At 35.2% G+C, this 14,559-nt stretch overlaps 1 protein-coding gene across 3 annotated transcripts in view; it reads right to left on the bottom strand.

The window, feature by feature from the left end:
• Positions 1–635: 635 nt before the first annotated feature.
• The window catches only part of CEP112 (centrosomal protein 112), a 587,248-nt gene continuing 573,324 nt past the window's right edge, over positions 636–14,559 (bottom strand). For all 3 annotated transcript variants that reach the window (XM_072645484.1, XM_072645485.1, XM_072645486.1), the window contains 3 exons: positions 13,590–13,691; positions 1,575–1,639; positions 636–803 (listed from right to left, as the gene is read on the bottom strand). In XM_072645484.1, coding sequence (XP_072501585.1) covers positions 800–803; positions 1,575–1,639; positions 13,590–13,691 — 171 coding nt within the window. In that variant the 3' untranslated portion in view covers positions 636–799. The remainder of the gene's footprint in view (positions 804–1,574; positions 1,640–13,589; positions 13,692–14,559) is intronic.

Here is a 14,559-nt window from a genome sequence, read left to right as displayed (position 1 = left end):
TCTAGGCCTAGCCTCCTGACTCCCAGTGCTTTTCTCCTTGCCCCACGCCACCACTCTCAAAGCACGCTGAGAATACTGTCTAACCAACACCTGTAAAAGATTACAATGTGCCCCATTCCGCAAAGTGTTCTCTTTCTAGTTCTCTAAGTCTGTGTGTGGGAACCAACATCATGAGTACCTTGGCTGTCATCAAGAGCTGTAGAGGTTTTATTCTAAAATCTCAACTTTAAGCAATAATTACAGATTTGTTATTATCTAAAGGAAAGATTATTTCCCCTGGTTCAGTATAGGCTGAGGAGAAATACCACAGGACCAAACTGCTAGTAAATGACATGTGCAAAAAGGTAAAAATAATGTTAAAAGGTACAAAGGGATATTTTAATATTACAGGAACATGAAAGCAATGTAGAAATGTTTGAAAAACTGAGAAACTGTAATATGAAAATGATTTTTGTCATATGTAAAAGGTAAATTTCTATTAGAAAGCAATAATGAAATGTAGAAGTAGAAATACTTATACCTTTCAATATAAGAAGTATTTAGCACACACTCAATACAGAAGTGAAATATGACGATCAGATATAAAAGAATGAAAAAAATAATTCAAGTAGACACAAAAAAGACAAAAAAACATGTGAATGATGGATGTCATTTTATGATCTTAGTTACATTCTTTTAACTGATAAAATTATTCACTGATCTCACAGTTTAATTTACAATATTATCTAATCTTCAAACCTGCTGAAGGAAGTCCATTAGAAGAATGAAGCAACTGCAGCAACTGTATCTTCTCCTTTGGTTACCTGAAAGTGAAAGTGTTACACTTAGTTATTTCCTGCGTTAGCTTTCATATCTGCTTCTTTTTTACAAACTCAACAAGAAATTTGTGTATTTATATTAGGTCAATACAACCTATTAAACAGTAAAAAATTCAGCCAGTCAATTATTTCTTAAACAGGCTGAAAAAATTCTGATTGACTCCCCCTTCAGCCCTGCCCGCACCATGATGATGAGTTGCTTGACAATTCAATCAGATCGGCTTGCACAAGTGTGTACAAATGGCCTGCATCAATGACTTAATTAAACAAACTTTATTACAAAACGACTGTTGGATTCAGATGAATGATAAGCTGAGTGTAACTGAGTCCTTGCAAATGTTACAACACCAGCATCTATTTACTTCGGACTGTTATCTATAACAGAGGAAAAGTTTCTAGGTTCTTATATGTTCTCTGTGATGCTGAGAACTGTATCATCTAGTTATCACAAAATAAGTGTTCATCTACTTAAACATCCAAGTGTGCATCAAGTCAGCATCTTATCATGAAGACTGAGGCAAGCACTGGCCTTGCAATGAACCTGCAGATTCCCTAATCTGCCTCTAACAAAACTAAGTACTATGATTAAAAGAGGCTGGTGATTTCTTAATGTCAACCTATTTACAGAGAATAAGATGCTTTTCAAACTGCCATCATATTTAAGTATTTAACAAAGACTTAAAACTTCAGTACACAAGACTCACAGGTGCAAAGTGAAACAATCAATTGGAAGGCATTCTTAATTACAATCCATACCTTCTGCTTTGGTATGTTGATAATTCCTCTTGAAGGATGGATGCCCTTTTTTGCAGAAAATTAACCTAGACAACAAATTAAATATGAAAAAGGTAGATTTATCTAAACACAACCTATATGCTGTGATTTAATTTACACAATGTCCTCAATAAGGCTTAGAGGATTTATTGAAAGTACACTTTGTGTTAATGACTAAGGTAGGCTCATTCCAATTCTTTAGTTTGACCTACCTTATTCTGATACGTCTCAACTCCAAGGGTCATTTTTCAGGCTGCCCTCAAGGTCACTGCTCTGACCTAGAGGAATACTGTAGATACAGCTTACTTATAGAACATTTGGCAAGATCTTTCATGGTATCCTTATAAAGAAGGTAGACGGGGACTAGGTGATACTACTGTATAATTAGGTAAACTAATTGAAATTCAGAGACTAATGATTAACTGGGTTCGCTGTCAAATCAGAAAGAGGCCTACCAAAAGCAAGCATTTTTAAGTGCTTATTATTTGGTTAGCACTATGTTAAATGTGGGGATAAAAAGAAAAAGTGAAGACAATCTGTTTTTTAGAAGCTTACATCCTGATAGGGGAAAGAAAGCATATCCACACAGAAATATATAAAAGACATACACAAAGTTGATACAAGGTAATCATGGAGGAGAAGACACTAGGAACTTGGGGAAGCAGGACTGATTGATTGCAAAGTCTCCAGGGGAGCGCCTCAGGGATCGGTGTATAGCTCTGTGCTAACATTTTTATTAATGACTTAGATAAAGGCATAAATGGCCTATCATATTTGCTGGGTGGGATTACTAACACGTTGGATATCAGAGTCAAAATTTTAAAATCTTGACAAGCTAGAACACCGCGCTGAATTAAATCAGGTATAATTTGAAATGGAATAAATATAAATCTCACATTTGGATAAAAATATTGACTTCATGAGTATATTACAGTGAAGGTGTGGCTAGACAGCAGTCTGTTTGAAAAAAAGATATGAGTAGTTTAGTTGACTAAATGTGGAGTGAAATGTGAGTCAATAGTGTGATATGGCTGCCAAGAGAGCTAAAAAATATCTTAGTCTGTGTTAAGAGAGGTGTCACAGTGCTCAGGATAAAAGGTCATAGTCTTTCCATCCTCTGCCTTAGTAAAAGCATTTTTACAAAAGCTGACCATATGCTAGGGAATAAAAACTATGTAAATTCAGAAAAACAAATATTAAAAACATCCTTTACTGAGTACAACACAACAAAATTTATCATCTACAAAGAACATAAAAAAAGATTCAGGCTTTAATGGAGACAATTTAATCCTCAAGAATATATGGGCCACAGAACAAAAACAAAGAATAGATAATTTCAGATAAAAATTTCAAAGATGAGGCGATATACCAAAACTTTCGGGATGCAGCCTCTTTAGGGCAAAATTTATATCTTAAAGACTTTAATAAAAAACAAAAACAGAACAAACAAGTCGGTTACTTAGGCTAAATAGAATAACATAACTAAACAGAGCTAGAAAAGAAATACATTTTAAAAAACAGAAAAATAAATTCTGAAAATCAAAAAAGGAATAAAATTGAAAATAACAAACAGATTAAGTTGACAAATCAGGAGCTTTTTTTAAAAAATAAATAACGTATTAGCTAATCTTATCCAAAACTATCTAGCTGTCACAGGAATAGATGGCTTATTGGTCCTAGTCAGGAAGACCTGAATTCAAATTCTGCCTCAGACACAATATGATTTTGGTTAATTCACTTAACCTCTGTCTACCTCAGTTTCTTTCTCTGTAAAAATGGGGATAATAGTAGCACCTACCTCTCAGGGTTATTGTGAGAATAAAATGAGAAAGTACTTGTAAAATGCTTTACAAATCTTAAAAACACTATGTATATGTTAGCTATTAGTATCCAAAATAATAGCACAAAACCAAACTGCCATAATCAAAAAGGAAGTCCAAAGAAATGAAGAGGAAGAAGTAATAAAAAAGTTATTTAAAACCTTTTCCCTGGCTATATACCAAAAAATTTAATACAATGAATAAATGAATATTTGCAAAAATACAGGATACACAGATTATTAGACAAAGGAATAGAGAACTTAAATATACCCGAATCTTGGGTAAAGAATTTGAATATGTCAAAAAGGAACTTCCAAAGGATAAAATCCCAGGATCAGATAGATTTATAAGTAAATTGAATATTTGTGGAACAATTAATTCCAATATTAAACAATTAATTCCAATACATTCCAATAAATTGCAAAAATAGGGTAAGATTGAGTCCTACCAAACACTTTCTAGGAGCCAAATAGAGCTGAGAAGTAAACTATAGCTCAGATATTTTTAACCTTTTGTGTATGTGTCCAGAAACCCTGAGGCATTCTGGTAAAGCTATGGAGCTCCTTTTAGAATAATATTTTAACTGTATAAAATAAAATACACAGGATTACAAAAGAAGACAATTATATTGAAATAAAGATTTTTTCCCCCATCCAAATTCATGGATCCCTCAGGGATCTGTGGATCCCTAGTTCTGAAAGTTGAGTGACCAATATTTGTAATAAATGCTGACCCAAAGATATTGATAAAATGTTATCAAAGAGGTCATCACAAAATATCAAGAATATCAGACTAAATATTATAAACATTAGAAATTATATAAAATATTTTAAAAATATTTTATAGCTGGATTTAATACCAGAAATTCAGGGTTGGTTTAATTAAGAAAATGTATAAACATAATGGACCTTATTAAGGGTCCATTAAATATTAATATATTAAAATATATTACATGATCATATGAAGAGATGCTGAAAATTCTTTTGACAAGTTACAATATTCCTTTATGTTTTAAAAAATTCTATGGGTTATTTTACATCCCATACAATCATCAGTCTTTCTCTCTATTACCAACAAAACCAAGCAGGAAAAGATAGAAAAAAAAATCACTTCAAAATAACCACAGAATATATGCACACAGGAAATATGTAAAGAGAATTGCAAAACACCTCAGAAATAAAAAATGAACCAAGTAATTATAGAGGTGGTACCTGCTCATGATTGGACTGTGAGACCATAATAAAATGACAACAGTACTGAAATTTTTTTATAGATTCAATGTCATACCAATCAAATTTCCAAAGGTTTACTTAGTAGAACCAGAAAGAATAAGAAAATTCATCTGGAGGAACAATGAGCTGAGTTTCTCAGGGGAAATAATGAAAATAAAATGGGAAGAAATACTGTTTCATAGAACCAGATCTCAATATGCTACAAAGCAGCAGTCATCAAAACTATTTGGTACCAGTTAAACAATAGATTAATGGAACAAATTAGGTACAAATTAGGTACCTAGGACTCAGAAGTAACTGAACATAGTAGTGCAATGTTTTATAAACAAGACTTCAGCCAGTGGGTTCAGGACTGGGAAAGCTGTAAAAGTAATCTTTAAGTATTAAATTTAGACTGGCATCTCACATTAAATAAATGTATGCCTTTATTCAATAAACTCTACTGGCTCCCTATCACCTCCAGGATCAAAGCCAAAATCTTCTGTTTGGTGTTCAAAGTCTTTCCAAGCCCTCCCTCCATACTCCACACCCCATCCCCATGATCAATGCTCCATCTCTTGGCTCCAGGCATTTTCTCTGTCTGTACCCCATATCTAGAATACTCCTCTTTTCTTCTTTTTAATTAATTTACTTATTTTAGTTTTCAACCTTCATTTCTACAAGATTTTGAGTTCCATATTTTCTCCCCATCTCTCCACTCTCCCCACCCTAAGATAGCATGCATTTTGATTACCTCATCCCCCAGTCTGGCCTCCCCTCTATACCCCACCCCCTCTTATCCCCCGTCCCCTAACTTTCTGGTAGGGCAAGATAGATTTCTATACCCCATTGCCTGTATATCGTTCTGCATGTAAAAATGATTTTTAACATTTGTTTTTAAAACTTTGAGTTCCAAATTCACTCCCTTCTTCCCTCTCCCACCTTCATGGAGAAGGCAAGCAATTCACTACAGGTTATACATGAGTAGTTATGCAAAACAGTTCCATAATAGTCATGTTGTGAAAGACTAACTATATTTCCCTCCATCTTATCCCACCCTCCATTTATTCTATTCTCTCCTCGACCCTATTCCTTTAAAAAAATGTTTGCTCCAACTGCCCCTTCTCCCAATTTTCCCTCCCTTCTATCATCCCCCCCCTCTTATCCCCTTCTCTCTACTTTCCTATAGGCTAAGATACCCAATTGAATGTGTATGTTACTCACTCCTTAAGCCAATTCTGATAAGAGTAAGTTTCACTCATTCTCTCTCACCTCCCTTTCTCCCCCTTCACTGTAAAAACTTTTTCTTGCCTTTTTTTATATGAGATAATTTACCCCATTCTATCTCTCCCTTTCTCCTTTTCCTAATATATTTCTCTCACCCCTTAATTTTATTTTTTAGATATAACCCCTTCATATTAAACTCACCCTGTGCCCTCTGTGTACACACACACACACACACACACACACACTCATATATACACACACACACACATACATACATACATACATACATACATACCTATTCCCTCCAAGTACTCTAATGCTGAGAAAGGTCTCTTGAGTTACAGATATCATCTTTTCATGTAGGAATATAAACAGTTCAACTTTAATAAGTCCCTTATGATTTCTCTTTCCTGTTTACCTTTTCATGCTTCTCTTGATTCTTGTATTAGAAAGTCAAATTTTCTATTCAGTTCTGGTCTTTTCATCAAGAATGCTTGAAAGTCCTCTGTTTCATTGAATGACCATCTCTCCCCCTGAAGTATTATACTCAGTTTTGCTGGGTAGGTGATTCTTGGTTTTAATCCTAGCTCCTTTGACCTTTGGAATACCATAGTCCAAGCCCTCTGATCCCTTAATGTAGAAGCTGTTTGTGTTATCCTGATTGTGTTTCCACATTACTTCAATTGTTTCTTTCTGGTTGCTTGCAATATTTTCTCCTTGATCTGGGAGCTCTGGAATTTAACTACAATATTCCTAGGAGTTTTACTTTTGGAATCTCTTTCAAGAGGTGATGGATTCTTTCAATTTCTATTTTAACCTCTGGTTCTAGAATATCAGGCAGTTCTTGAAAATTTCTTGAAAGAGGATATCTAGGTTTTATTTTTGATCATTGCTTTCAGGTAGTCCAATAATTTTTAAATGATCTCTCCTGATATTTTCCAGATCAGTGGTTTTTCCAATGAGATATTTCACATTGTCTTCTTCTTTTTTTAAATTCTTTTGGTTTTGTTGACTGTTTCTTGATTTCTCATAAAGTCATTAGTTTCCATTTGCTCCATTCTAATTTTCAAGGAGTTATTTTCTTCAGGGACCTTTTGGACCTCTTTTTCCATTTGGCCAATTCTGCTTTTTAAAGCATTCTTCTCTTCATTGGCTTTTTGGACCTCTTTTGCATTTGGGTTAGCATATTTTTAAAGTGTTATTTTCTTCAGTACTTTTTTGGGTTTCCTTTAGCAACCTGTTGAATTGTTTTTCAAGACTTTCTTATATCACTCTCATTTCTCCTCCCAATTTTTCCTTTATTTCTCTTACTTGATTTTCAAAATCCTTTTTGAGCTCTTCCATGGCCTGCAATAAATTCATAGCTTTCTTGGAGGATTTGGATGTAGGAGGCTTGACTTTGTTGTCTTTTTCTGGTTGTATACTTTGATCTTCTTTGTCACCAAAGCAAGATTCTAGAGTCTGAACTTTTTTACACTGTTTGCTCATTTTCCCAGTCAAATACTTGACTTTCTAATTCTTCGTTAAGGAAGGACCCTGCTTCCAGTGTGTAGGGTGTCCTGTCCCAAACTTCAGGGATTTTGTGCAGCTTTTTTCAGAGATACTTCTAGAGATCTGTAAATTTTCAGTTCTTCAAAGGTGGTATGATCAAAGGAGAGGTATTTACTCCTCTCCTGGCCTGTTCTCCAGTCTGTGAGTGACCACAAGCACTCTTTTCTGTGTTGGAACTGTGAGGATTCCCTCTCCACTGTAGTCATGATCTCTGCCACAACAGCACTCCTCCTTACCCTCAGGACCATCACCTAGGAATGCAACCCAGATCTAAGCATGGGCAAAGTAAGAGAATCCTGTCTTAGCACCAGCGAAGAGATACCTGCAATCTTCCTCTGATCAGCTACTTGATCTCCACACTGTCTGTGGACCAGAGTTCTGGAAGCAGCTACTGCTGCTGCTGCTGCCACCGCTGCCAACTTCACCATCCCAGGGCTGGGGTCAGACTATGCTCCTCTCTCACCCAGGTCTGAAAGTTTTCCCACTATCATGTATTAGGCATTTGTGGCGTTAAAAGTCTGGAAACCACCGCAGCTGCTAGTGATTCAGTTCCCTGAGGACTGCTCTGGCTCCCTCTATGCCAACATGGTGCATGCTGGACTGTGCTCCACTCCCATCCTGGTGTGATAGACCCTTCCTGTCGAACTTTCAGGCTGTTTTAGGTTGGAGACTTGTTTCACTCCATCATTTTGTGAGTTTTTCAGCTCTTGAATTTGTTTAGAGTAATTTTTACAGGTATTTGGAGGAATTTGGGGGAGGGCTCAAGCAAGTCCCTACTTTTATTCTGCCATCTTGGCCCCACCCCTAATGTTCTCACTGTTTATCTCTGCCTCCTGGCCTCCTTCAAGTTCCAGCTAAAACCTTACCTTCTACAGAATGCCTTTTTCCCTTATCCTGTATGTAGCTTGATTGTACAATTTGTTTGCTTGCGTCTCTCTCATTAGATTGTGAAGTCTTCAAGGCCAGGGGCTATTTTTTGCCTTTCTTGGTAACTGTGCATAGCACTTTGCATAGCACCTGGCACAGAGTAGGTGCTTAATGCTTACTGACTGGCTGAGTGACCATACCTTGAACACTGTGTTCAGTTTAGGGCATTGCATTTTAGGGATGACATTGATAAACTGCAAACTGAGCACAGGAGGGCATTTAGGATGGTGAAGAAACTCAATTTCATAATGGATGGAGAAGGATAAGTTGAAGGAACTGGGAATATTCAGCCTGGTAAAGAGAAAATTTAGAAAGGAGAAATGAAAGCCGTCTTCAAATATTTGAAGGACTGTGAGATGGAAAAGTGATCAGGTTTATTCTGTTTTGTCCCACAGGGTAAACTTGGAGCAAGAGGTGTAAGATAAAAAGAGACACATTTAGATTGGCATAGGGCAAAACAACTTCCATATAATTAGAGTTTTGTGAAAGCAGTTAAGTTGTCTCTCACTGGAAATCTTTAAGTAAAAGGTGGAAAATTACTTGTTGGGTAGCATGCAAAGGAAGGTACTACTTGGGTACTGTGAGATTCCAATCTTATACTACAACACTAATGAGGGACCATGGCACAGTGGAAATGGCACTAGATTGGGAGTCAGAAGATCTAGCTTAAAACCTTGATTATGGTACCCATTAGTTGTATGGCCATGGTCAAATCATTTACTCTGGATCTCAGTTTGTTAACCTGCAAAATTATGAAGGGTTGTATTGAAAGATTTATGAACTTCATTATAGCTATGATTCTATGAATATTTAGGCCTAAGAAATTGATTTTTCAGTGCCAGCTGATTCTGAAATTTTCAAGAATTCTTTGAAGACAAATTCCAATATGGTGAAAGAGTTATGACAGTTCTCTATTCAACAAGTTCTCTGTTCATGAATAGATTATCCATACTCTGGAATCGAGGTTCTTAACTTGAGGTCCATGATTGTTTTTAAAAATTAATTTGAAAGACAGCTAGGTGGCACAGTGGATTGAGCACCAGCTCTTGAGTCAGGAGGATCTGACTTCAAATCTAGCTTCAGATATTTACTAGCTGTGTGACCCTGGGCAAGTCTCTGAATCTTAATTGCCTCCCCCAACCTCAATCAAAAATTTGATAACTATTTAGATACAATTGGCTTCTTTTGTAATCCTAAGTATTTTATTTCATGCATTTGAAAACATTCTTATAAAAGGTCCATATATCACTATATTGCTTCATGTCATGAAAAGGCTAAGAACCCCCACTCTAAAGTGTCTGCAAGAAAAATATTGCTTTCACATTTATCGTTATGTTGTTGCTCAGCTTAACTAAGAACTTTGTGAAATTGGCAGGTTTTTTGGTTTACACTCTAATGCAATCAGTGGGAACTAGAATATCCAAAAACAGTTCATGCAAATACCAGGGAAGTAACTTTACAGAGAAGGAAGCTCAAGTTCTAGTTGGTATTTAGTGTCTCCATGTACGACACGACATACTTCATTTCCAGCATGGACTGAAGAGGATGAAAACTGGACAGATTTTAGCCTTTCCCATGACAGAAATCCACTCTCTGGTTTCTCTCAGTATTTTGAAGGCTTACATAAAGAACTTAATAAAATTAACTAAAAAGCTTTTTTATGGTGCATGCCATGACTTTTTACTGATGCCACAAAATTTTACTGATTAGGAATTGGTAGTTTGAGTTTTTTTTTCTCATTTCATCTTAGGACTTCATCATTGACCAGGTTTTAGGATAACCTAGCTATGCTTTGAAATGTAATTATGCAAGATCATGTGAAACTAAAGGAGTCTGAAATGAGGTTAAAAAAAAAATTCTTAATAGCAACACAAAAAACTGACACATGTCTAATGGACATCTATGTTTTGCTTATTTATAATACTGTTTGGTTCTTTATTTCAGCCAGATGCTCTCTTGACCCGAGGAACAATTAATACTTTTGACAGGTGCAAGGATTCCATTGACCTCTATCTGCTGCTTTCTAACAGGAATTTCAACAATTTTCAAAGGATATAACACCTGTGCTTTCAAACTGGATTCTACTCACTGAATGGTCTGGGACTACATTATGCAGCTGCCAATTATGTGGCACAAATGCAGCTGGCAGCAATCTGTTTCTAGGTTCACACTCTTTTTTAGGAGGCCAAGTTATTTTTATTACAGTGAAATGATATAGATTATAACAGAAACCCTGTAGGTGGATCATCAATCAATCAGCAAACATTTATTAAGCACCTACTATGTGCCAGGAACTGTGCTAGGTACTAGGGAAACAAAGACAACAAAGCAGCCTTTGTCTTCAAAGAGACTGACATAGAATGGGTAGAAAACATACACAGATGTAGGTAGGTATAAATAAAACAAATAAAACCTGAAACAAGGTAACCTTGGAGGGAAAAGGGACTAATAGTTTCATAGACAATGGCTAAAAGTCCTCTGAAGGTGCAGGGTTCTCTGCATATGAATGACCCTCTGGAAAGTTTTCTATTCGTCAAAATATAGGTTAATTAGTCCTCTAAAACAGCTTTTAATTTCAACTGAAAATAAACTTCATTTAACTTTCTTTCTCTAGCTACCAACGCAATTTCTTTGCATGCTAGGAAGAGCATAGCAATCCTTTTAATTAACCTTGAGAAGCAGAAACATAAGGTGCTCTAAAGTAAACTTCATTTTCATATGAAAGACATGTAAGAGATGAGAACTGGTCTCCTTAGGTCTTCAGCGCAGTTGATGTAGTCACAGGATGTAATCACAGATGATGAGGTGTTAATGTGTTAACAGATTTAACACCTCATCATCTGTGATTACATCCTGTGACTAAATCAACTGAATTGGGTGGGTGGGTGGACCAAATTCCTCCAAGCTCTCTTCACAGAAGCATCACTGAAGGGAATATATTAGACTTAAAATATGCTACAAGTTCATTCTTACACACTACATACAGAGAATGAAAATTTCCATTAGAGTGTGTACTGCATCTATGATGGAAGACAAATTATACCCAAGTCATTCAAGTTTATTAGAAATGAGCTTAATTACAAACTCTATCTTTATATATTTATATATACACACATAAAGATATACATATTTACATACATATATATATACATATATATATATACACATATATATGTTTTACAAGCTCTAGAACTGGAAAGGACTTAAACTTCATCTCACTTTATAGATGTGGATGCTTATACAGAGCTAGATAGGTTGTGATTTATTCCCAAGTCACAATAGTATTATGGTTGCTAGTTGGGATTCTGCACTCAGGTCCTCTGACTCAAAATCTTGTGGTCTTTTTACAACAACAAAATTCATTTCCTTGCATTATGGTTTTTAAATTGACTTCTAAAACTTAAGTAATTGCCTCCTCTCAAATTAATTCTATTCTGTAAAATGTAGCAAAGTTAAGTAAATAGATTTATGCAAGAAACATTTAAGTTCATTATTTTAATACCTATCTCTTTTTTATTCTGACATTTCATAAACTTAAAATATGTTTTGTCACCCCTACTAATTTTAGGTAAAATAAATATCTTTTGGGGGAAGGCTTTAACGAAAAAGGGCACACATTACATTTCCTTTTTTTTCAAAGGTTTTTCTTTTTAAAACTATTATGATTCATCATGTTTGGGCAGGAAATTGCAGAGACAACTTTTACAACTCAAACACTATTCAGCACTACTTTAGCAAACTATAATCAAAATGCCTTTCTTCCATTTCTATTTCTATGTGCTCTCATTCAGTTTGGAATCAACATTGTGATGAATGATGGGATTCTGGGACTAGTACCAAAAATAAAGGGTGAGGATTTGTTAGAATGTGGATTGTAAATGGGACAAAAGTTAACATCTCTAACAGCAGGAGCTAGGGGAAAAAAGAACTTCAAATAGTTTTAATATTAGGTTTTTTTGTTGCTATTCTAAACTTGAAAATCTTCAACAAACATGAGTATTTCTCTCTCCATACACATACACACACACATATGTATATATATATATATATGGACAGAAAAGAGGATAGTACACGAAACTACATATCCCTATTATGTATAGTCTACATTTTTAAAGAATATAACAAATTCAACTTGTTAATAATAGAGCTTTCCTGTTTACATCTCCATTCAAACCTCTTCTTTCTCTTCTTTTCGGTTTTTTAAAACATTTTACAATGACCCTCTTTTTCTCTTTCTTATTTTTCTGGTATTTCTACTGCTAGTCCCCCATCCTTTCAAAATATCCCTCCCACCTCTCCAACCTTCCCCTAATCCCCAATATCAAGTAAAAGGAAAAATCATCCCTCATAACCAGGAAAGAAATATTACCACAGGTTAACAGACACAAATTGGTCGTGTTAAAAAATGTATATCTCAAATTTCTCTTGAAGTCTCCCTGCCTTTCTGTCAGGACAGTAGCATGCTTCATCATTTGTCTTTTGTAGTAATGGTTGTTCATTTCATTGAACTGTTTCAAAGTTGATTTTTTTTTTTACAGTGTTACTGTCTAAAGTGACAGGGGAGGGAAACCTGGGGCCTCAAGGCCACATGTGGCCTTCTAGGTCCTCAAGTGCAGTCCTTTGACTGAATCCAAATTTCACAGAACAAATGACCTTAATAAAAGGATTTGTTTTATAAAACTTGGACTCAGTCAAAAAGCCACACTCGAGGACCAAGAAGGCCACATATGGCCTTAGGTTCCTCACCTCTGCAATGCTTCTGGTTCTCTCACTTTAGTCTGCATGAATTTATATATCTTCCATTTTTTCTTATGGTGCATTAATTTCCATTACAGTCATATTCTATAATTTTTTAATCCACTCCCCAATTGATAGGTGCCTCCCTAATTTCCGATTTTTTGTCCAAAGATTTTTTACATAGGAAGGAGAAAAACAAGCAAATAAATAGAGTAACCTTTCTTTTCTACAGTGTTTTCTAAAGAATAAGGTGGAAATATTATCCAGAACTTTTCTGTTTTTAAGGCAGCCCAATGGAGAGAATGAAGTCTTAACCTTGTAAGACGGGAGAAGAAACGTTTGATGCACAGTAATATGTGCTGCTCAAAGTGTTGAGGCTACATTTATTTCAGACATCAATTCCGTATCTTGCCCTTTGCCACATTTAACTCATTTGCAAGTTTCTTTTCAAAACAGTTATACTGTGAGAACTCCAGGAACATACTCGAGAAGATGTATACCACCAACAACATTTTAATAATTACCTGGGATTTTAAAGAGGAAATGGTGTCTTCAAGTTCTTGTCTTAGAGATGCTGGCATCAGACCTTTGAGTTTCATTTCATATTCTTGCTGTATATAGGTTAGCTGAAATAGAAAAAAATATGTAGGTTTATTCTTTAAGTTTAAATCATAAAAAATGATTATTTGAATTATAAAAAAACCCCTTAAAGTATATTTCTGAAGAGGGTAAAGTGTTTTGACCTGTCATCAGAAAGCAGGCAGCGAAGATGTAATGCAAAAAAACACAGATCACAGATAAAAAATAAGCTGTTAGGAAGGGATAATGTCTGTGATGATTTTTTTTTTATATACCTATAAAAATTTTTGCAAACTTGATTTCATCTTCTGACTTAACAGAAAGGCTCTATAACAGAGATACCCAAACTTATTTGGTGTACTACCACCTTCTCAAAAAAGAAATTACTCAGTACCCCTCTGAAAATCCACTTTCTTTAACCCTTTAATGGTTTATTTTTGAAATTAGCATCATTTCAAAAGAATATAAAATATATATATTTTTAAATGACATCTTAAATTTAATAATTTATTATAAATTTGTGGGGGTTTATCTGCACTGAAATTCTGATGACATAATATTGTGTCATGTAACCATATAGTATCATATTGTAAACAAATCATTACATGCATATATTCTTGCCAATGCATGCTGGACTTCCTGATGATGGGCAACATGCTGGCCTGTCAACACTTGCTTGTTAAGACCTGTTAGCAGACTTCACGACTGATAGGTTATAACTTGCATTTTGTGTGTTTATTTGGAAAATAGTATAATCAATCACTACAACTTGAACCCTGTTATACAACAGATGAAACATGTATGAATGATTTTTCAAAATTTTCTTATCTTCTTGTCCTTTCTTATGCCCCACTGCCCCCTTATTTTTGTTCAATGCCCCCCAATTGTACTCGAGGCTACTACTGGCCCCCATGG

This window comes from Notamacropus eugenii, chromosome 2 (assembly GCF_028372415.1).
Source record: "Notamacropus eugenii isolate mMacEug1 chromosome 2, mMacEug1.pri_v2, whole genome shotgun sequence".
NCBI lineage: Eukaryota > Metazoa > Chordata > Mammalia > Diprotodontia > Macropodidae > Notamacropus > Notamacropus eugenii.
Note: the sequence above shows the minus strand (reverse complement) of the source record. Positions and strands in the feature narration are given on the sequence as shown.